Source organism: Phodopus roborovskii, unplaced genomic scaffold (genome assembly GCF_943737965.1).
Source record: "Phodopus roborovskii unplaced genomic scaffold, PHOROB, whole genome shotgun sequence".
Classification (NCBI taxonomy): Eukaryota; Metazoa; Chordata; class Mammalia; order Rodentia; family Cricetidae; genus Phodopus; species Phodopus roborovskii.
In genome coordinates, this window is record NW_026126480.1 from 16,175,009 (window position 1) to 16,197,525 (window position 22,517).

The 22,517-nt window shown below is 44.8% G+C and overlaps 1 protein-coding gene across 1 annotated transcript; it reads left to right on the forward strand.

Moving 5' to 3' along the window:
- Nucleotides 1-6,006: 6,006 nt before the first annotated feature.
- Cckbr (cholecystokinin B receptor) lies at nt 6,007-16,109 on the forward strand. Its single transcript, XM_051192537.1, has 5 exons — nt 6,007-6,347; nt 13,950-14,201; nt 14,357-14,606; nt 14,888-15,057; nt 15,253-16,109. The coding sequence occupies exons 1-5, from the start codon at nt 6,197-6,199 to the stop codon at nt 15,783-15,785; spliced, it is 1,356 nt and encodes a 451-aa protein (XP_051048494.1). The 5' UTR covers nt 6,007-6,196; the 3' UTR covers nt 15,786-16,109.
- Nucleotides 16,110-22,517: the final 6,408 nt, after the last annotated feature.

Below are 22,517 nucleotides of genomic sequence, written 5' to 3' on the forward strand. Positions count from 1 at the left end.
GCAAAAGCCAGGGACTTCTACTCTTCCCTAGAGTCCATTCTCCTTGTCTTCCAAGGAATCTGAAATCATGCACTAACCCTCTCTGTTCTTCCAGCCCCCATCTAAAGTCTTCTCTGTACTGGAATTATTCCATCTGAAAACAATGTTTGAGAATTCAGACTAAAACTAAAGTCTTTCCACATTCTCCTCTAGTTCTTCACATTCATTAATGTTCATGTTTCTAAAACTCCTTCCTGAATCAGTCACTCCACTTCCTCCAGACACATTCAGGGCTAGCACACCCACCCTTTCTTCTGCCTCAATGACCAACCAAAATGGCTCTTTCTGAGGTTGCCAAGGGTCTCCACATCACTAAATTCTGAACAATTTCTCAGTCGTTCAGTTTCTTACCCAGGAACAGCATTTGAATGATTCAGCACATTCTCCTCAGATGAGGATGTGGGAAGAACAACCCTTATCCACTGCTGGCAGGAATCTAAACTAGTATAGCCATTATGGAAACAGGTATGGAGGCATCTCAAATAAAAGATCACTGGGGCTGGGGAGATGGATCAGCAGTTAAAGTGATTGCTGGCAATCAAGAGGGCCAAAGTTCAGATCCTTAGAGCCACTTGAATGCCAGGTACTGGCTACAACAGGCGGCTGCAATTCCAGCCTATGAAGTGAGGCTAATGAAATCTGGCTAATGAAACTAGATATATCTGTGAGTTCTGAGAGACCCTGCCTCAAAAAACAAGGTTAAAGAGCAACTAAAGAGGATTTCCAACATCAATTTTAGACATGCTCAAATGCACACACACACACACACACACACAAACCTGACAATCTAGCATTCTATCCCCAGATAACCCACATAAAGGTGGGAAGGAGAAAACCTAATCTACAAAACTGTCCTCTACCTTTGTGTCATGCCATAAGCACTTCCCCCACACATGCACATCATAAACTCTGTGCACACACAATAATAATGATTAATACAACACAGTTTGAAAGAAAAACAATGGAACTACCGTAACTCAGATATACTACTCCAGGGTATATAACAAAATGATTCCATGCCCCACCACAGAGATTCTTGCACACTCATGTTTACTGCTGCATTAGTCACAATTCCAAGAAAATGGATTCACGAATGGATAATGAAATTGAGGTGCCTATACACAATGGATTGCTAGAGGTAAACACAAATGAAATTTGCACTAAAGTGAATCATGTTGGAAAATACTACATTAAGCCAGGTAACTCAGAAAGACAAAAAAAATAGAATACCCTATCATATGCAGATCCTAACATGCAATGTTTATATGAGTGGCTCTAAGTGGATATGTGTGCACAGGAGATCATGAGAGGATAAGAAGAAGAGTTGAGGAAGTGGTGGAGGGCAATAGGGCACTATGACATGAAATGAGAAAGGAGGCTACAAAAGGGTTGGAAGGGGAGGGAAAGGTCAGGGGATGGAGGAGAAGAGGTTGATAGGAGAATTAACAAAAATAATTTCTAAATGTCAAAATGAGACCAGATACTATGTATGCTCATTTTAAAATCCTAAAACAAAATAAATATAAATTTAAAAATAATATATGACCTAAATTTATAGTTCTTTGTGAGAGGAAAATAATTCATCAAAAGTAACATGCCTGAAACATAGTTTCTATTATCAGTTTTTATTCAGTTACTAGAAGTCTTAGGGATTTTTTTTCTAATCCCCATCTCTCAGTCTCTACCTGCAAACTCTCTAAATGCTGCCTGTCTGTTTCATGAACAGTTTTTAGATCCATCTTATATATAATCTCCATGACTTAATTTTAAGTCATTATCCCATCCCATCTGGATTGGTCTCTCCTGCTGAATTGCTTTGACATGAGCCGCCACTGCATTCTTCCCAACGCTGTGTATCTTTCAGTATGGCTTACAAGGGTCTCCACTTACCACCTCCTTAACTGGAAGGTGTATCTATTGTCTACAGCAGCTGCAACAGATTATAATGACTTCAGTGGTTTAAAGCCATTCATTTATTAGCTCATAGAGCTGTTGGCCTGAGGTCTAACCAGTGTGGCTGAATTCTCTGTTCAGGGTGCCACAAGCTGTTGTGTGCACTGAAATTCCAGGAAGGACTTAAAGTCCCTGGTACTTCACTGGCTGCCATAGGGTGACTGCTCTCAGCTATAAATAAGTTCCAGTTCCTTGTTCTGTGTCCACCTCCAATCTCTAGCTTGTAACAGTGGTTGTTGTTTTTTCCCGGGGTTCCCTCTCTTTAAGCCATCAATAGTTTGTTGAGGAGTTAGAGAGATGGCTCAGCAGTCAAGAGTGCTTATTACTCTTATAGAGGACCAGAGTTCATTTCTCAGCAGCTACACTCACAACTGCCTGTAACTCCAGCTCGGAGACACAACACCTTCTAGCCTCCACAGGCATCCACATACATATGAGATATACACATAGAGACACACACAAAGCACATAAGTAAAAATTTTAAAATCCATATGTAAAACCATTAATGTACTGAATTGGGCATGGTAGCTGTCTTAGTTAGGTTTCTGTCGCTATGCTAAAACACCATGACCAAAACAACTTGGGAAGGAAAGGGTTTATTTGGCTTGCACTTCCACAGCACAGTTCATTGTCAAAGAAAGTCAGAAACTCAAAGCAGGAGTCTGAACACATAATTGTACTGGAGGCCATAGAAGAATGTTACTTAACTGGCTTGATCCCCCATGGTTTGCTTAACCTACTTTCTTATACATCCCAGGACCACCTTCCCAGGGGTGGTAGCACAGTAGGCTGGATTCTCCCATATTAATCATTAAGCAAGAAAATACCTGATAGACTTGACTACAGGCAATCTGATGAAAGCACATTCTCAATAGAGTTCCTCTTCCCAGATAACTCTAGCTTATGGTAAAGTGGACAAAACAAAAACAAAACAAACCACAAAATCAAAAATTAGGACATTGATGCAGTCCTGCAATTCCAGCACTGGGGCAGGAAGATCAGGAGTTCAAAGTCATCCTCAGCTACATAGTGAGATCCAGGACAGCCTGAGCTACCTAAGACCCTATTTTGACTTCAAGTATCTGATTTTTGCTGCTGTCTGTTCAGTCAGGGAAAACTCTTGGCTGTTAAAGAACCTGTATGATTTGACTAGGACTGACTAGGACTAGCAACTAACTAGTGACATTGATTCCACCTGCAAAATCTCTGTTCTCACATAATGTAATCATATAGCTACCTCACTGTACTCACCAATACAAATAGACTCTAGAGGTGATTACACAAGGATGGACATGATTAGAGATCACCCTCCAAGAGAGTCAGGAAAACAGGTTTTCAGATAGCTACTCTAGATGATATCAGATAGATGGGTATCAAAGGAAAAGAGGACCCTCCAGAAAGCATATGCAAAATCCACATGACTAGGAAATGCATAGGAAAAGGTGGGAGGGAGCACTTAAGGAGGCCATTGTGTGTTCATCAGAGGGAACAAAAACTAGAGAATCACAGTAGAAACCAGGTCATGCAGGCTTCATAGATCTGATTCCCTCTCTCCTAAAAGCAAAGATTAGTAAGTTAGCATAACTCAAATGGTATTCTGAACATAGAACTCTGGCCATAAGGTAGAGGATTGGATGAAGAGAGGCACCAGCAAAGTGTGGTATTTGTCCTAGGAGCCTGGAATTGTAGCACAAGAGACTGCTGATAATAAACAGATTTGTTCAGTAGCTAAAATCAGCAGGACTTTGTGATTGTTTGAATGTGGGAGCAATGTAGCTCTACTCTCCAGGAAACAGACTCTAAAACAGAGATTACTATGAAGGATGTTTACTAAGAAATACTCTCGAAGTCAACACCTGTGCAAGAGAGCATGAAAATAGAACTGGGCAATGGGAGAGGCTGAGCAGTAATCCAGACCCGACAGAACCCTCAGCCAGCCTGGGGGGGGGGGGGTGGAGTGTTGTGAACAGATTGTCCTTTGGTGGGATGAGGAAACCAGGGCTATTTCCTCTGTGCTGATCAGTCAGTGGATGCATCACACCCCAGGAAGAATTGGTGATGCTGAAGGAGCCGTACTCTGCTCTGACAACTTCTGGAGGAGACTGGTACTTGAGCACTGTCTTCTAGGCAATGAATTCTTTATTTTTGAAGAGTCTGGACTTTGTGTCACAAGGTCCATTTCAGGGGTAGAGGAGCATAGAGGAGTAAGAATGAGTCTTAGGTTTCCTTCTTTATTTTTATTTTATGTGTATGTGTGTTTTGTCTACACATATTTATGTATACCACATGAGTGCCTGATGCCCACAAAGTCCAGAACAGAGCAATGGATCTGTTGGAAGTGGAGCTGAGAATCATCAAATGTGTCCTGGAAACCAAACCCAGGTCCTCTGCAAAAATAGAAAATGCTCTGCAGCCCTAATTCCTAAATTTTCAATTTGTGTATCTTAATGTTTGTGTGTAGGGTTGCAATCTTTGGCTTATTTGGTAAAATCCCCACTATAGTGGGAGCTCTTCCGGGACTGATTGGCCTCATGGGAAAATGGCGCACAATCCCATAACTGATTGCCGCATGCACAGTTTTCTGGATACGTGAATGCAATCTACATCTATTTCCATCCTTCTCTCCCCCTGCACTTCCTTTGTCCCTTTGTTCCTTAATGCTACCGTCATCAAATGTGGGAAAAGTTCATTGGATTATCAGAGATACCACCTGTGCTGGAGCTGAACAAACAGCACATCAAGTTCCTCTGATGCCAGGTTCTCTCAGAAGAGCAAGGGAGACAGTGGAGCAGGATGGAGCGGGTGATGACGTCCCAGGCTTTTAAGCCTCCCTCCAGTGCTTCAGCCCTTATAAATTCAGTGCTACCTGGTCAAGTCCTTTCCAAAACAGGCAAAGGATACTAGCCCTCGATTCCCCATATATCCAGACTTTGCCTAACTCTAATCCCCTCTTCTGCCGCTACTTCTGACAGCCACTTTGGGGGCCCAAAAGATTTTTTACCTCATACTGGCATTTCTTGGGAATGGAAGAGAATGAAAGAAATAAGAGTGAAAAAGTAGGGGAGGTCCGTCCTGCCTGAGCCCACTTCAGTCTTGTACTCCACATGTGCCTTCTGCTTTGTTCCCTCCACTACATCCCCATGACCCAGTCTTTTTCCGGCCCCCTCTCGTGGGAACCAGCACCCAACACCGGTGCTGCACCTGTGCTGAGGGCAAACAGGGAACGCCAGCGTTTCGGGTGCTGATGGGCGCTGCCTAGAGACAAGGGAGATGACCGAGCTGCCTGCTCCCCATCTTTCACCTGGGTCGGGACCAGGACTAGAATCTTACTACACCTCAATTCGGTTCATTTAGGACAGTTCTCACATCCATACCCAGCTGTTACTCTAATTCGAGGCAGCCTTTTTCCTTGTACTATTTCGGTTGTGAGCAACTGCAGCGATCTTAAATCCTCTTGGAGCAGAAGCCTGGGTTTGGGGTTTCAATAAGAGGTGGGGTGTGTTGAGGCAGAAGCTAGGACTAACCCTGCCCTCACAAGAAAGCTGCAGAGAGAATAGTGAGGTGATTCTGTGATGATTACTGCGTCCATTGCTCCACTGCGGCAGAGCACGGTAACTGCGGCTCCAGGCCGGCTAAGGAACCTGCACTGTAGTGGGGGACCCTGGAACAAAAACCAGATCACCACTGCCACTTCAACATCTCCGAAACCACCAAAGAAAGGCGCTGGACTCCACAGCAGTAACTACTCACTCCTCTCGTCATACGGTACACACCACACGCGCGCGCGCGCGCACACACACACACACACACACACACCACACACCACACACACACACACACGAATTTCTAGAACTAGAGGCAGTGGTATGAGAGGTGGGCAGGAAAGACATCTCTAAGAGAAAAACGGAGAACCTAGCTCGGGAGCGAGCCTGGAGAGCAGTCACCCAGGAGCGCGCGCGGAACTCTGGAGCAGGGAGGCGCGCCAAGAGTCACCTGGTGGGACAAAAGCCGGCTAGAGCCTGGGACCGGCTGGAGCCAAGGCCAGGCTGGCGGAGGAGTGGAGGGGTAGGAGACACGGCAGGGGGCGGGAACCAAGAGGGGCGGGCAATGTGGTGGGCGGGAGCCTGAACCACCAGCGCTTCGGGAGCAGGTGGAACCGGGGCTGTAGCCCACTTGGAGGAGCTGAGTAGGACTTCTGGGGACCATGGAGCTGCTCAAGCTGAACCACAGTATCCAAGGACCGGGGCCAGGGCCGGGGTCCTCCTTGTGCCGCCCGGGTGTCCCCCTCCTCAATGGCAGCAACGCGGGCAATCTCAGCTGCGAGCCCCCTCGCATCCGCGGAACCGGGACCAGAGGTGGGTGCCTCCCTAAGCCCTTCTCACTGCAACCCATAGCACTAATGGATAGCCCTCAGGACCTCTACACTGTCAACTATCCATTGCTTTCCCTTGTAGTACTTCCTTGCCTTCCACACAGATCCCTCCCCTCCACTCACTGTGTCCCCAGGCTCTCATAACTCCATCACACCTTCACACCATCTGGTTCAGAGCCCCTAGCCTCACACTACCTCTGCCCTACCTATGACTTTTGATCATCCCCAAGCTCAGCGCCACACAGCTGGGAAGCAAGGACCTCTTCTTGCCAGCAGGTCTAGCTCTTTTCCTTTAACATCCAGTTCACAGAGCCAACACTGAAGAGACAGGGGCCAGAAAAAGAAAAGCAAGGGGGGGGGGGGGCAGTGAGGACAGGAGCTCTCAGGACTGCCTGTATAGGAGATTGAAGTTGTAATCTGTCTCCCACCCTACCTCACCCAGCCTTCCCAAGAAAAGATTCCCAAAGCTGAGTTTAGCCAGCAGGAGGGAATGCTGCCTGCCACCTTCCCCAAATTCCAGAGTCAAGTCCTTTGTCTATCTCCGTGCCTCTTCTGTTTTTCTGAAGGTTTCCAAGTCCTTTCCAAAGCCCCCCATGTTCCTCTTTTCTTATGTCTTCCTTTCCTAGAGCCAACTTCCCCTTGCATCAGACACCCTATCCCTGTGTGCCACCACCTTCTCTCCCCACTGCTTTCACTCATCCTGTCTTCAAAGTGACTCTCCCTCCTCCCATCAGCTAACATCTTCATTGCTTCGCTGCTGAACGTCTTAAACTGCATTCCCCCCTTCCTATACCCATATTTACTTCCGATGCTTAATGAATACTTGCTAGGCTAAACGCTGAAGACACTGAAATGAACTAGACATGGCCTGCAGTCTCATCAGTCTGCAGCCAAGTACACAAGGGCAAAGACCATTGGGAAAATCACAACCTGTAAGTCCCACAAAAGGGTCTGATAGAATATGGACACCCAAAGGAGATGGGAGTCTGATAACTTCACTAAGGGTGCGACCTGGGAGAGTAGATTCTGTAAACAGAAAGGGAAAGAGTTGGATTCTGTGTTCAAGGAGTAAACGTTGGAATAAATTATAATCTACATATTTACTTACCCCATAAAACAACCCATGCTTTCTCAGTTTGGCTGTTACCCACCAACACTTAGATTCTTTCATTCGGGAAATATTTGTTGAACCAGAAACTTTGCTAGGCAACAAGGATATGAGTTTAGTAAAACTGACACAATCCTCTCTCGTGGCGCTCTGAGTTTGTAGGGGAAACAGACAAGCAAGTAATGGCAGCACAAAGAGGAGAAAGATAGTTAATATACAAGGGGAACACCTCCAGCCTGCCCTCCCCTTGGAAATTAAGACTGCCTTTCTGATAAATGTTGAAACAGAAAAATACGACAGATGGGGAGCTAAGTGAAGAGAAAAAGAGGCATAAAGTGTCTTAGGCAAAGATGCACTGTCTAAAAAGGCTCAAAGTTTAAGCCCTTGGCATATTTGTTCATCACAACTAGTTTTTGAATGGCTGGAATATGTACCATTAAAGGTACGTAATCAACACTTGTGCTGGACCAGCCTAGAGTATTTATGGTGAGATTTATAGCCCTTTCAAAAGAATATAGATTTTATCCTGAGCATTAGGATTCACTGAAGGATTCAGTAGTGCGGCCAGGGTTAGTTGTGTTGTGTCAAAAATGGATGGGCAGATGAGATGAACTGCAGAAGGATACTTTAGAAAGCTATTACATTACACAGATCTGGCTGAAAGATGATGCTAGCATAGACAGAGGTACTGGCAGAGGGGATGAAGAGAAGTGGATGGATCTGAGAGCCACTTCTGGAAATGGAATCAACAGAACCTGATGATTGATTAGAAGTGGAGAGGGTGGATGAGGTCAAGGGATGAAATTCAGTTTCTGGTTTGGGAAATGGAAAGGACATATCATAAAAAAGATAATCAAGGAGGGGCTGGATATGCACTTCCTATTAGAGCATTTGCCTAGCTACTGCAAGGCCCTGGATTCAGTCCCCAGCAACAAAGGAGCAAAAGCAGTTTTGAAAGAGGAGATAACCATAAACTCAGTTTGGAACCCATGGAGTTCAAATACTGATGGCTAATTCCTCAAAGCTGTTGAATCCAGAGATCTAGAACTTACCTTGGAGGGCCGAGCTGGAAATATAGACTTCAAAAGTCTTCATCTATAGAAAGTACAAGAACTCATAAGAAAAGGGAAAAAAATCTGTTTTTAAGCACTGTTTTTAAGCTGTGATAGGGTCCTACAGAAGGCTGGTATTGAAAAGAAAAGCAAAGGGGGGACATTCCATAAAGAAATTGAAATGAACAGAAATAGTAGGTGTGTCTTTGCAGAAAGGAGAGGAGAGTCTTGACTGAGGTGGAATAAGTGATGCCAAATATTGCCCTGACTAGTCAGAGATGGACAAAACAGCAACTGGTGTTACTTAGACACAACAACTAGTTCATAGGAGGGTATGTGGGTACTGAGACCTGACTCGGAAGGTGGAATATTGGACCACAAGAAAGGTTGCAAGATGTGGACAAGAGTAGTTAGGCAAAATGTCCAAGGAGTAGGGGTGTTGGGAGAAGAAAAATAGAACAATGGTAGAAATTTTATGGGGTTGAGGAAGAGTAGGCTGTAGCAGGGAATTGTGCCCCCACCCTTTGGAACAGGGTGTTTGGAAACAGCTTGTTGCCCAAGCTGATCTCAAAATGGTGGTTTCAAAACCTTTTTCTGCATTAGCCCTTTGAGTAGCAAGAACTACAGATTTGCTACATCCTGGGTATTTAAAAGCAGGCAAGAATCAGGAGAGATATTTAAAGGTTTGATGCCAAGGAGGGCAGCTGGTAAAGGGGAGGTCCCTGAAGAAACAAGGTGTTCAGTGATTCAGAGTCCAAGTGCAAAGACAGGTTCATTTATCTGGATGCTGTTGCTTGGACACACCACATTGTTATCCAGATGCCTAGACATCATGTACAAAGAGTGTTGGCCAGTCTCACTGGAATAGTACCCCACAGATGCATTATCACCTGGGCTCATAGCACCCCACAGATGCATATGCCACCTGGGCTCACAGTGCCCTATAAATGCATGTATCACTTAGGTTCATGGTACCCACCTTACAGATGCATCTGTCACCTGGACTCACTACAACATTACCAAGAGATATTGGGATGCTGTCCACTTGTGGTTTTAGACAAACCTGTGACTTTATCATTAGCTCAGATGCTGTCCATATTCAAATGGGTGACACCCACACATTAGTACTGTCCATAGTAATTTTGAGGTTATTTGTCACATTCTACTCATTTTATAATTACCTACAAAAAATATCACATCTTCCCCATGATTGCTTAAGTAAACCTTCTCTGGATATTACCCAGAAAGTCATGCAGTGTCATTCTTTTTTTTTTTTTTTTTTTTTTTTTTTTGGATTTTTTAAATTTAATTTTATATAACAAAGTCCAATTAAATGAAAACAAACATTTATACACAATATTTGGGAATTTGGGTGTCGTTCTTTCCAAACTACTTCCTGCTGGTAAGGGGCGCTGTCTTGGGGGATTCTAAGAAGATTCAGATATCCTGGCTGTAGTCTGTAGGGCTGTTTTGTCCAGCTGTTTTGAATGTAGGATCAGCTTGTGCATGCAGTGTCATTCTTAAGCACTCAGATATTTTCAGCAAAGATGCAGAGAGTCTGTATGTTCACTCAGGTTCTCAGCTATTTCACACAGTCAAGATTAACATCTTAACTGAGCTAAATGTGTTAACGTCTGACGTTTATACTCACTTCAATAGTGCCCACACAACTTGGATATTACTACCACCCCCTCAATGAGAACCACCATCATCTGATCATCTCCCATTCACATACAGATCTCTGCATACTTCCTGAAGATGTCACCCACAAACTGAAATGTTATTTGGTTTGAGTTACTGTCCTTGCTTACTCCAACTTCATCACAGTACCCTGGTATTCTTTAAACTTAAACAAAGCCTATCTTCAATCTGATATCGCCTTTACACATGTAGATGTTACCTTTCTCCAGCTATCTCCCAAAGAAACAAGGGCTACCTTTACCGGCCTCTATATCATTCTCAAACCCTAAAGCATTACTGTGTTCTGCTGTTTTCAATTCACCATTGCACGTTACCACTGCTTCCTTGCTCAGTACCACTGACACTTGGATGTCTCCTGATAGGAGATGCCATCCTTATTTAACCGCAATAGTCTCCCATGCACCAGCTATTTCCTTAGTTGGTTGAACACCACCCTTGCTCACCACAGAGAGATATACATGAGTATTACACTGGCATCTCTGTCCATGAGTAACCAGATGCAGCACACTAGGTGAAGACACTGGCTGCTTCAGTTCCTGTGACTTTTTTGTTTGAAAATCCTGTTTGCTTTTGTTATGTTGATAGGCTATTGTGTACCCTAGGCTGGTCTTGAACTCCTGATCCCCTGCCTCCAATCTCTGGGATTACAAGCATGTGCCACCACATCTGGTTTAAAGGGTACCAGGGATCAAACCCTGGGCTTTGTGCATGCTTGGTAAACACGTAGCAACTGAGCCACATCCTCAGCTTAAGTCTGTCCTTTGTTTCAGATGTTGTCTGGATCCTTATGCTTATGCTTCTCTGTCATCATCTAGACAATCACACACACACACACACACACACACACACACACACACACACACACCCCTGTATGCTCACACACTAACATGCTCACATGCTCATATACTAATGAACACACATATTTATAATCTCACATACTCTTCCACAATGTACACTCACTTTACATGTTCACATACATTTGCTATACAATTGTTTACCATACTGTGGTTTTAACCTCTTGTTTCCAGAAAAATCCAAGCATATTAAGAATTTCATAAAGGGGAAGCCTGGTTTCATCTTTTTGGGCTACCACTAGCTAAGTTCAACGGCACACATATGGTGTGTATCAATTGCATGAATGTGTGAGACACAGTTTTTAAGTATTTGTATAGTTCAAAGTGCTGAACAACCTGAAGTGTAGTGATTACACTAAGAATTAGTTGAAGAGAGGTCCAGAGGATGCTTCGAGAAAGATGAGGGAGCTAAAGATGTCAAGGTGGGTAGACACAGAAGAAAGTAGACTTTGAGAAAATGAGTACAATAGAGAACACCTGCTTTTTTTCCCTCCTGGGTCCAAGGGCCTCTCTGACAAAGATCTTTCTTCCAGAGTTTATTTATTATTCCTACACACACACACACACACACACACACACACACACACACGCACCTGTCATGCATTTCAAATTTGTCACACATAAGTCTTCCATAATCTGTCCCTTTGAAAAGAGCATAGTTTGAGCCAGCTGTGATGGCATACACCTGTAATCCTAGAACTCAGAAGGAAGAGGCAGTAGGATCTCTGTGAATTCATGGCCAGCCTGATCTGCATAGGGAACTCCTGGACAGCCAGGACTACATAAAGAGATCCTGTAAAGAAGGAGAGGAAGAAGAAAAAGAAGGAGGAGGAGGAAGAAGGGAGGAGGAAGTGGGAGGAGGAGGAAGAGGAAGGAGAAAAGAAAGGAAGATAGGAGCTTGAAAAACAAACATACAAAAACAAGAATACTGCATCAAAATCAGCCTGCCATCTGCTACTGGCCCTTCAAGACCCTCCAATGTGTGTCTTCTAAAATGTACAGGTAGAAAAGAGAGGAACAATAGAGTGAGGTGCCATGATGGAATATAGAGACAGGGGCAAAGAGGAATTTAGATTGAGACTTGATTAGGAGAAGAAAGAAGTAGTGTAATGACTGGGCCCTTAGGCAGCTGTAAGAGGCCAAACATTTCAGGCATCCTGAGGTCTAAGTAAGCAATGCTACTGTTAAGTCTCATTGGAAAATGCTTTTTTAAAGATTTATTTCATTATCATCACCAACAGCAGTAGTAGTAGTGAAGTGTGTGTGTGTGTGTGTGTGTGTGTGTGTGTGTGTGTGTGTAATCATGCATGCAAAATAGGGCATCGGGTTTCCAATATCCAAGATCTGGAATTACAGTTGTGAGCCAACCAACATAGAAATGCTCTACAGCTAAGCCTGCTCTCCGGCCCCTGTTTGAAGATTTCTAATAAATAGAACTCATTTATTATCTAACAAATAGAGCAACTTCTAAATAAGCTAGTTATCATTATGATGCAGCAATACAGTTTGGAAATTAAGCCAAGAGTCAGCTAAGAGAATGGAGCTAAGCCATTAAAGGATTAGAAGGCTGTACCTCTAGACCCCTCCTACCCACACAGTGTAGGCGGCTTCCTATCTTCAAACTCCCATCTCCATAACACTGAAGCCATAGGTAAGGATGACTCAGTCCACTTCAACTCAATACAGTTTTGTTCAGGTTTGCATGTTTATGATACAAAGGTCCAAAGATGAATATATCTCCCAATAGATAATGATACAAATGAATTGGTCACCGTCCTAGCCCTTCTGACTCACCGGGCAACAGTGGTTCCCTCCTGGGGCTCCCACAGCCTCTTATACCTCTCTCAACCTCACTTATCATACTGTGTGGCAATTATCTGTGCAAGCATCTCAGATTCCCTCTTTACTATAAGCTCTCAAATGGCAGGGAGTTTGTCAGTCACCTTTTTGTCCTCAGTGCCTGACATAACGGGAATCCTCTGAAAGTGTTTACAAAGTAAGAATGAATGTTTGGAGAATATTAAAGCACAACTCAGAGAGAAAAGGGGGGAGTTCTAATAAGTATTAGGGAACATGGGACATGCATGGGTCAAAGGAATGGGGGATTAGTTTCAAATGAGGTGCTCAAGATAGCCTTTTCAAAGCAGTGGCAATCAATCTGATTCTTGATAGATGAGGGATTTATAGGTGTTTACCAGATTGAGGAAATATTTGGGGGTTTATGAAAGAGTATTCATTCTAAGGATGAGAAATCAACTTAAGAAAAGAGCCACGAGTGCTAATGATGCATTCAAGAAACTGAGTCATCAAGTGGCTTGAGGGGGTGCAGCACTGAGAGGTGACAGTCCTGGAGGAGGGGGTTGTAGATAGTACAGAATGATGAATGGCTTTTTCTTCTTTTAGTTGGGGAGGGGTGGTTTTGTTTTGCATCTGTTTGTTTCTTTAGAGAACACAAATATGATCCAACATGGTTGTGAGGGGAGTGGGTGGTCAAGGGTTCATGAAGTATGATGGAATGGTCAGAGAAGGAACCTTTCAATCTGGTATCTACAGATTAGTGATCTTGAGAAGTATCCAACCAGTGATGGGGATAGGTCCCTAAAGTGTTTGCAAAGAAAAGTAAGCATGGAACCAACCATAAGGAGAGACAGAATTCTAAGGAATGGTAGTGTTGGCAAGCTCAAATAAGCCTCAGCATTTATGAGGCTTACTGCCATAGTTTACTATATAGTCCCTTAGGGTAAGAGAGAGTATTCTCAGGGTGTCAGGATCTAACTGGATATTATGGCTTGGGGATGAAGTGGAAATAGGAGTCTGGATGAATGGTGTTCAAATCCTTCTACAGCCAGCTGCCTCTCTTTTCTGCCTAGAGTTAGAGCTGGCCATCAGAGTCACCCTTTACGCTGTGATCTTTCTGATGAGTGTCGGAGGAAATATACTCATCATTGTGGTCCTGGGACTGAGCCGGCGCCTGAGAACTGTCACCAATGCCTTCCTGCTCTCCCTGGCAGTCAGTGACCTCCTGCTGGCTGTGGCTTGCATGCCCTTCACACTCCTGCCCAACCTCATGGGCACGTTCATCTTCGGCCCAGTCATTTGCAAGGCTGTTTCCTACCTCATGGGTAGGTGAGACAAATACATCTCCCTCTTGGTCCTCTCCCTTCTTAGAGTACTTGACAAATATAAAGGTTTTCCCTGATGGGGGTTGAGGAAATCGTACTGGTGAACATGCAGAGTGCTTGTTTCCAAGGTGACCATTTCCTCTCACCTTGCTTAGGAGTATCAGTGAGTGTGTCAACTCTAAATCTCATGGCCATTGCCCTGGAGCGGTACAGCGCCATCTGCAGACCACTGCAAGCACGAGTGTGGCAGACACGCTCCCATGCAGCTCGGGTGATCTTAGCCACGTGGCTACTGTCTGGACTGCTTATGGTACCTTATCCTGTGTACACCGCGGTACAGCCAGTGGGCCCTCGAGTCCTGCAGTGTGTGCATCGCTGGCCCAGCGCACGTGTCCGCCAAACCTGGTGAGGGCACCCACCAACCTATCTTAGGAAGTCCTTTTCCCATCTTCATCAGATGCTTACACCCCTTCACCAGAGTAGTCTTCCAGCTCCGCCAAGAATTTCCCCTCTAAACCCCATTCTGCACCCCCACATTTGGGATTCCCAATTTGGGGCCTCTTGCCAGCGTCATCTCCCAACCCTACCCTTGCCTTGGCCATCTGGCCACAGTCCAGTTTTTGCCTCTTCCTCTTTCTGTAACTGTCTGCATGGGAGACGGTGAGTGGTCTGTATTATGTCTACAGGTCAGTGCTGCTGCTAATGCTCTTGTTCTTCATCCCGGGAGTGGTTATGGCGGTGGCCTATGGTCTCATCTCTCGTGAGCTCTACCTTGGGCTTCGCTTTGATGGTGATGACGGTGAGACCCAAAGCCGGGTCCGAAACCAAGGAAGCCTGCCCGGTGGGGCAGCACCAGGTAAGTGAAATGCACGAAGGCAGAACTTTGGCAGTGGACATGACCTCCTTGGTGGGTGGATCTGAAAGAAGTGTAGAAAGGAGGCGGGAGCCCAGGGTCAAAGCTGCAGGGAAGGGACATCGAGTGGAGGTTGAACTGAGATTTAAGAGGAGTCTGCCTTCTGCTTTGATCGCACCCTTTGTGTTTTGTGTTCAGGGCCTGTCCACCAAAACGGGGGTTGCCGGCCTGAGACTAGCCTGGCTGGGGAAGACAGTGATGGCTGCTACGTGCAACTTCCACGTTCCCGACTGGAGATGACAGCTCTGACCACGCCCACTCCTGGGTCAGACCCTGGCCCTCGACCCAACCAAGCCAAGCTACTGGCTAAAAAACGAGTGGTGCGAATGCTGCTGGTGATTGTTATGCTTTTCTTCTTGTGTTGGCTGCCAGTGTACAGTGCCAACACGTGGCGCGCCTTCGATGGCCCAGGGGCACACAGAGCACTCTCAGGGGCCCCTATCTCTTTCATTCACTTGCTGAGTTACGTCTCTGCCTGTGTCAACCCCCTGGTCTACTGTTTCATGCACCGCCGCTTTCGCCAGGCCTGCCTGGACACATGCGCCCGATGTTGCCCACGGCCTCCACGAGCTCGCCCCCGGCCTCTTCCAGATGAGGATCCTCCTACTCCCTCCATTGCTTCACTGTCCAGGCTAAGCTATACCACCATCAGCACACTGGGACCTGGCTGAGGGGCTGAGGGAGTGGAGAGTGAGACAAGACACATGATCCCTATCAACTGACCTATCCAAACACATATGAAACACACCAGGACCAGTCCAGGTGGACATCCAACAGCATGGATAGACCCCTACACAGAGAAAATGTTACCTTTGCTGCTCCACCTGAAACAGATAATCTCATATAGGAAAGAAGGCACACTTCTAATATGGGACAAGTCCCACCCTAGGCATGTGGAACTGACTGCACTGGATAGACAACCACAATGTCTGTAGCAGTGAATTTCCCCACACATCGGGAGCTCTCACAAGGGCTGACTGGCTCCTCATATATATACATTTATGGCACTATTCTGTAGTGTGTATAGCCTAATGTGGGACTGACTAAAGACATTGCAGACTGTCCCCATTTTGACCTCATCATTCCCTTCCTCATCCAGTATAGAAAATGTCAATAGGCTTAATCACACACCTTCCCAACGTGCAGACCTTTCAGCAATGAAAAGTCCTCTCATCTCTTTCCATTAGGGACTCTGGCCCTGCCCTTCTTCCTTCACCAGACCACCTCATAAAATAATAAATGACTTAGTGTCCTCTTGGACTTTCTGAACTTTGGGAGGTAAGTGAGCAAATGTGGGTTATGTAAAGGCTTCTTCATCTGTTTTCTCCTATAACTATTCAACCAACCCTGTGTCCAACCTTGTGCAAAAATGTCTTGGTATGAGGATAGACATAGATGGGTATATCCTTACATGATTCTTATCTTGGACATACCCATATTCCAGTGATGTTACTGGGATTCAACATGGCAGGTGGGATATCCACCACACTTCATGATTCCTGAGTACATTCTCCCATTTGGTACCATTGTTGAAGAATTATATTAATGGATACTTGTTAATTTTGAGGAAAAGATAAAAGATGAAAGACTACATAAGACTTAGATTATTCAATGTGTGTTTGAAACACAGAGAATCGGACTAAGGCAGGTACATAGAAGTTAATTGAAGAGTGGGGGTCTTTTATTACATACTTGACCTCCTTTAGTTTCAGAAACTGGCCAAGATACAGTTGAATAGAAGTGCCTTCACTACATGTAGTAACAAAGAGACCTGGGGGGTGACAGAATGGAGTATAAGACTGAAGGTCAGTGTGAGTCTCAGAGCCCAGCTTCCCTTTTGACCATAAAACTCATGTAGCCCCAAAGAAAGACAGAGACCAGCAACATCATTTCACACACACACACACACACACACACACACAGAGAGAGAGAGAGAGAGAGAGAGAGAGAGAGAGAGAGAGAGAGAGAGAGCAACAAGCAGATGAGGAATGGAAGGAAAGGATAGACAAGAATAGTCAGAAGCAAAGCAAAGTATTGAGAGAAGAAAGATTCTTGGTGCTTTATCTGGCAATAAATAGGGGAAATAGACTGTTTTAGAGTTATTGGGGCTGTGATGAAACACCATGGCCAAAAGCAAATTGGGAAGGAAAAGGTTTATTTAGCTTACACTTCCACTTCATAGTTCATTATTGAAGGGAATCAGGGCAGGAGTTCAAACTGGAACCTGGAGGTAGGAGCTGCTGCTGAGGATAAGGGGTACTGTTAACTGGCTTGCTCAACATGGCTTGCTCAACTTGTCTTGCTCAGCTTGCTTTCTTATAGAACCCAGGACCACCAGGGATGGCACCACTGACAATGAACTGAGCCTTCCCCCATCAATCACTAGTTAAGAAAATGCCTGACAGGCTTGCCTATAGCCAGATCTTATGAAGGCATTTTCTTTTATTTTTTAACTTTCTTTTTTATTTATTCTTTGTGTCTTTTACATCATGCATCTTGATCCTATTCCTTTCCCTGCCCCTTCATAGACACCCTCTGCCCTTGCAACACCCCCAAAATAAAATAAAATTTAAGAGAAAGAAAAAAAAATCTCATCATGGAAGTTGTAGTGTGACACAGTGAGTCATACAGTAAGCTCTTTTGTCCATATATCTTTATTTGCAAGTGTCATCATAAAGAGACATTGATCTGGTTCAAGGCCTCTAGTTTCTGCTATACTATCAATGTTGGGCCCTCACTGGGACTCCTCTTGGATATCCTGTTGTTGCCCTCTGTCATGAATATCCTGCAACTTTGGGACTGTAGGACTGGCCCCTTCACATGCTTCCACAGATCATAGATGGGGTAGATGATGGAGTGGCCAACTCATAACACTTGTTCTGGGCCTAAGTAGTTACAGGCTAAGTCAGCCTGCCAGCTCTTCATTGTCCTCACCACCAGGGTGACCTCTCCTGCATTGCCCTAGCTAGTTCACCCCTTGCAACAATGAGCAAGGAGTGGGGTCAGTTCTCCTATTTTCATGCCCACAGAGACATTTTCTTAATTAAGGTTCTCTCCTCTCAGATGACTTTAGCTTATATCCAGTTGAAATAAAACTGTCCAGCACAGAGACCTACACACACACACACAGACACACAGCCAACTGTCTTATAATAATTTAAAGGAAAATGGAAATAATTTTAGTGAACCAGCCCTAGCTCAGCAGGCAAAAGTACTTGCTGCTCGGAGTGACAGCCCTGGGTCCATTGATGGAAAGAGAGAATTGACTCCTGAAAGTTGATCTCTGAGCTCTACTTGTATACTGTGGCATGTGTGTCTGCACTCACACATATACTACGCACACACACATAGTAACAATAAGAAATGACAGCTAATGGCTCCACGGCTAGAGTTTGGACTCTCATGAGCTCCTTTCCTCTCCATGCTGAGTGTTGAGATAGGGAAGTTTGGTGGTAAATATGATCTAAATACATAGCATTTGTGTAGGAAATTGCCAAAGAATAAATTTTAAGAATTTAAGATGAAAATACTGAGTTGGAGACAGACAGACCCAAGTTTTGTGAGGCATAAGATATACAAAATCTTGATGCTTTTACTAAAGAAAAAGAAGACAAAGTTAGTGGACATAAAATTGCTAGAGTCCTTACCCGGCACCTTGGAAGAAGGCTTGCACAAGTAAGGATCCCTGAAACAAAAGCTTCACCAGCCTTGTCTGACATCTCACACTAACCAACCACCTTCAAGAAAGTCTGGATGGAGGGAAATGCAGTGGAAAGGGACAACAGCCCCTTACCATTATAGGGTCGTTCCTATCCATCATTTCTCCCTGGTTCTATGCTGTGAAAAGCTGGGGAAAGGAAGAAAATGAAGGAGAAGGCGTTCCAAGCTGTCATCTTAAGACCGTGCTGGTTAAAAATAGAATCCCAGCTGGCCTGAGGAGCTGGAGGAGCTGGAGGGAGCTGGAGGGTATTAGGCCTTACACTCATGCCAGTTTTTCTATGGGAGCAGGAATAGGCTGTCCTTAGGCTCCTCAGTACCTTTGACTAACCCTTCTGAAGAGTTGATGAGGGCTGCTCCTCTATCGGGAAGGCATTGAGTCCTGAGGACCACCAGAGAGAGCAGGAGCTGGGGTGGGGGAGGACTGAGTCCAGCCTCTTTGAACTTCCAGTGGAGAGTCTAAATATTATAGTCCAGGCTTAACCTAGAACCAAGTACAGGGCATTTCCTGAGAAACAGCACTGCACATGCTGAAACCCTTTCACTCACAGAACACCTACGCCTCAACCATCCAACTCTGTGCAATAGCCTGTTGTCAGATGTGAAGTCCAGAGTATCTCCCATCTGTTTTATGTTTGCTGCAACTTGGCAAACCATGTCTTGTGCAAACTTAATGTCATTGTCCCATGAAGTTCTGTTTGATCACCCTAGAAGGCCTGTCTGTTTGTTCAATACCTAGATGCTTTCTTTCTCCTGACAGATATTTGTGTCCCTCATTTCTCTCTTGGGAGGAAAACAGTATAACAGAGTCAGGTGACAGAGGGGGAGCTGGTGAAATGGTGATGCTTCCTGGTACAGTGACAGGACTTTAGACAGATTCATTGATTTCCTTCCTGAGACTGTTCCCTTCCACAGAGCAGTCCTTTCCTTCCAACAGTGAGGAAGGTGGCATTATATAAGTCCCCACATCCAGAAGAGAACCAAGAACTGAGCTCAGATACCTGACTCCAAAGCCTTCCCTCTCCGTCACAGGCCTTGGATTTTTAACCCCTGTAGCACAAACCAACTCGTGTTGTTTGAAGCTGGGCTTGGTGGTGCACACCTTTAACCTCAACACCAGAGGCAGACACAGGTGGATCTCTGTGAGTTCGAGGCTAGTCCGATTTACATAGTGAGCTACAGGATAATCAGACCACACAATGAGATCCCGTCCCCCACAAAAAAAAAAAAAAAAAGTGTAATGTTATACAGTAGTTTCAGTCCCAACTGTCTAACAGGAATGATTACATTACATTCATAACACCATCTCAGAACTAAGTAGAATAATGAGCATGAAATAGTGAAATAGTTCATCATTGAGTCTGGCACACAGCATGATAAGGGATCTAGAGAGACCTCTCAAATGCCCACAAGTTAAATAAGGTCTTAGGGCCTGAGCTTCGTGATACCGAGAAATGGTGAAAAGTGTGGAGGGTGGAGTAGGGGTGGGGTGATAAAAAAAAAAAACTGTGTATGTTTACATGGCTGCAAGTCCACTTGTGCATGTGATTGCATGTGTGTATATGGGTGTGCCTAGCATACATGTATGCTGGCATGTGGAGATTGGTCAACATCAGATGTCTTCCTTCAGGAGCCACCCACCTTGTTTGTTGAGACAGGGTCTCTCACTGACTTGGAACAGTAGACTAACCAGAAAGTCATAAGTGTCCCTCTGTCTTCACCTCTTCAAGGCTGGGACTGAAAGCATGTACTTCCACACCCAGACTTTTAAATGTGGGTTCCCAGGATCTAACTCAGATCCTCATGTTTGCACAGCAAGTACATTATCAGCTGAGCCGTCTCCCCAGCCAACCTGGAACCTGCTATGTCAAAGTCTGCCTCTGCCTTCCAAGTGATAGGATTTAAGGTGTGCCACACCCCCAACCCCAACTTGTTAAAGACATGGAACTTAGTAGGAAGTCATCGGGTCATTGGAGGCATGCCCACAATGAGGATATTGGAATGCCTGCCCCCACTTTTCTTTTTGCTTCTTAGCCATCATGAGGTGAATAATTTTGCTATATCACAGATCTCTATCATGGCCCTTCCACAGCCTTAAAGCAGTGGGACTGTTTAGATGCTCTTCAGTTTAATTAATGGACCCAAACCTCCAAAACTGTGAGCTAAACCAAGTTTTCCTCTTTATAAGGTAATTGTTTCAGATAATTTGTTACGGTAACGGGAAACTGACTTACACAGATAGCCATCTACAACAGAAAGGGATAGACTCTTAGTTTAAAAGGAGAGTCAGAACCTGCTGTAAAATACTAGAAAGAAAAGTCAGTAATTGAATCTAGCTCAGCCTGATGCCAAAGCCTATCTTTTCATCATAAATCCTGTCTGGTTTCCAGGGTTGGAGGGATCATTGACGGATGGAGGATATAGGTAAGAGCAGCTTGGAATCACTCAGAACTCTTCTCAGGGCTCAAACCAGAGGGTAGATACTACATTTGTAGCTCTGCAGGCAGCTGTTGTTCTACTCTCCTTACCCCTATGGGGAAGTCCCTAGGAAACCAGCTTCCATAACACAAAAGCACTGGGCAATATCCTGGAAATCCCATCATTTAATATCTCCCAAGAAGGCAAGTTTCATATCTGTGTCTCTGAAACTCCAGGCAGTAAGCTAGAGGGAAGGAGTTGCCACCATGAGCATGTAGAGGGTACAGAAGCCACGTCCCATCTCTCTCTCTCTCTCTCTCTCTCTCTCTCTCTCTCTCTCTCTCTCTCTCTCTCACACACACACACACACACACACACACACACACACACACACACCTCCAGTCAGAGATAAACACTAATTAGTCAGATCTGATTAGTGGGGAGAGAAGGATGAGTACAGACTGTTCAAGTTACCTCTAAGAAATGGAAAGGGAAACAAAGCAGGAGGCATGGAAAGACAGCAGGCCCTATCTCAGGCTTGCTATTGAGTCACAGTGGATGTGGGGCTCTCTAGTAAACTGGAACCTTTTTTGTAGATTCCAATCATGATCCTTTGGCTGATGGCTGCTCTCTGAACCTCAGCTACTATTCCTCAAACTTAGGAGGTCCTTGAGCAGCCAGAACCTTGACTCATAACTAGCAACATGCATGAAGATCATCACCTCTTGTTAGATAGGACCTAGGCTTTTGACAATAGAATTTCCAGCCTTGCCATGTGGCCGCACCTTGGGGATAGGAAACAGTTAATGAATTAGAACCACTGAAGTAGAGCTTGTCTTAATCAAACAGTTTTGGACGTCAGAATCCTAAGTAGACATAGAAGTAGTGATCGATAAGAACTGGAAGGCTCCTGAGGAATGTACATTTGTAGGATAAGGTGAGATAGAGATAAAGCATCCAGTTTCCCAGGACAAAACAAAAAAGGGCTTCAAGTAAAAGGGAGAGGCAGGAAGCCAAGACATTCCACACTGGAATACAGTACCTCACATATACTTTAAGAAACAGAGTAACCTAGCTGAATGTGTACAAGGCAAGCACAGATAACTCTAAGGGCCCTACACAGAAGAAAAGCCCTCCAGGCAGAACACAGCTTGTTGGCAAGGAGGATTCCTTTCTTGCTTAATCCAGAAATGAAATCCTGATGCTTCCAAATTTAACAATATTGGCTTTTACTGAAATAATAGGGTATCTTTTCATGGCATTTGAAA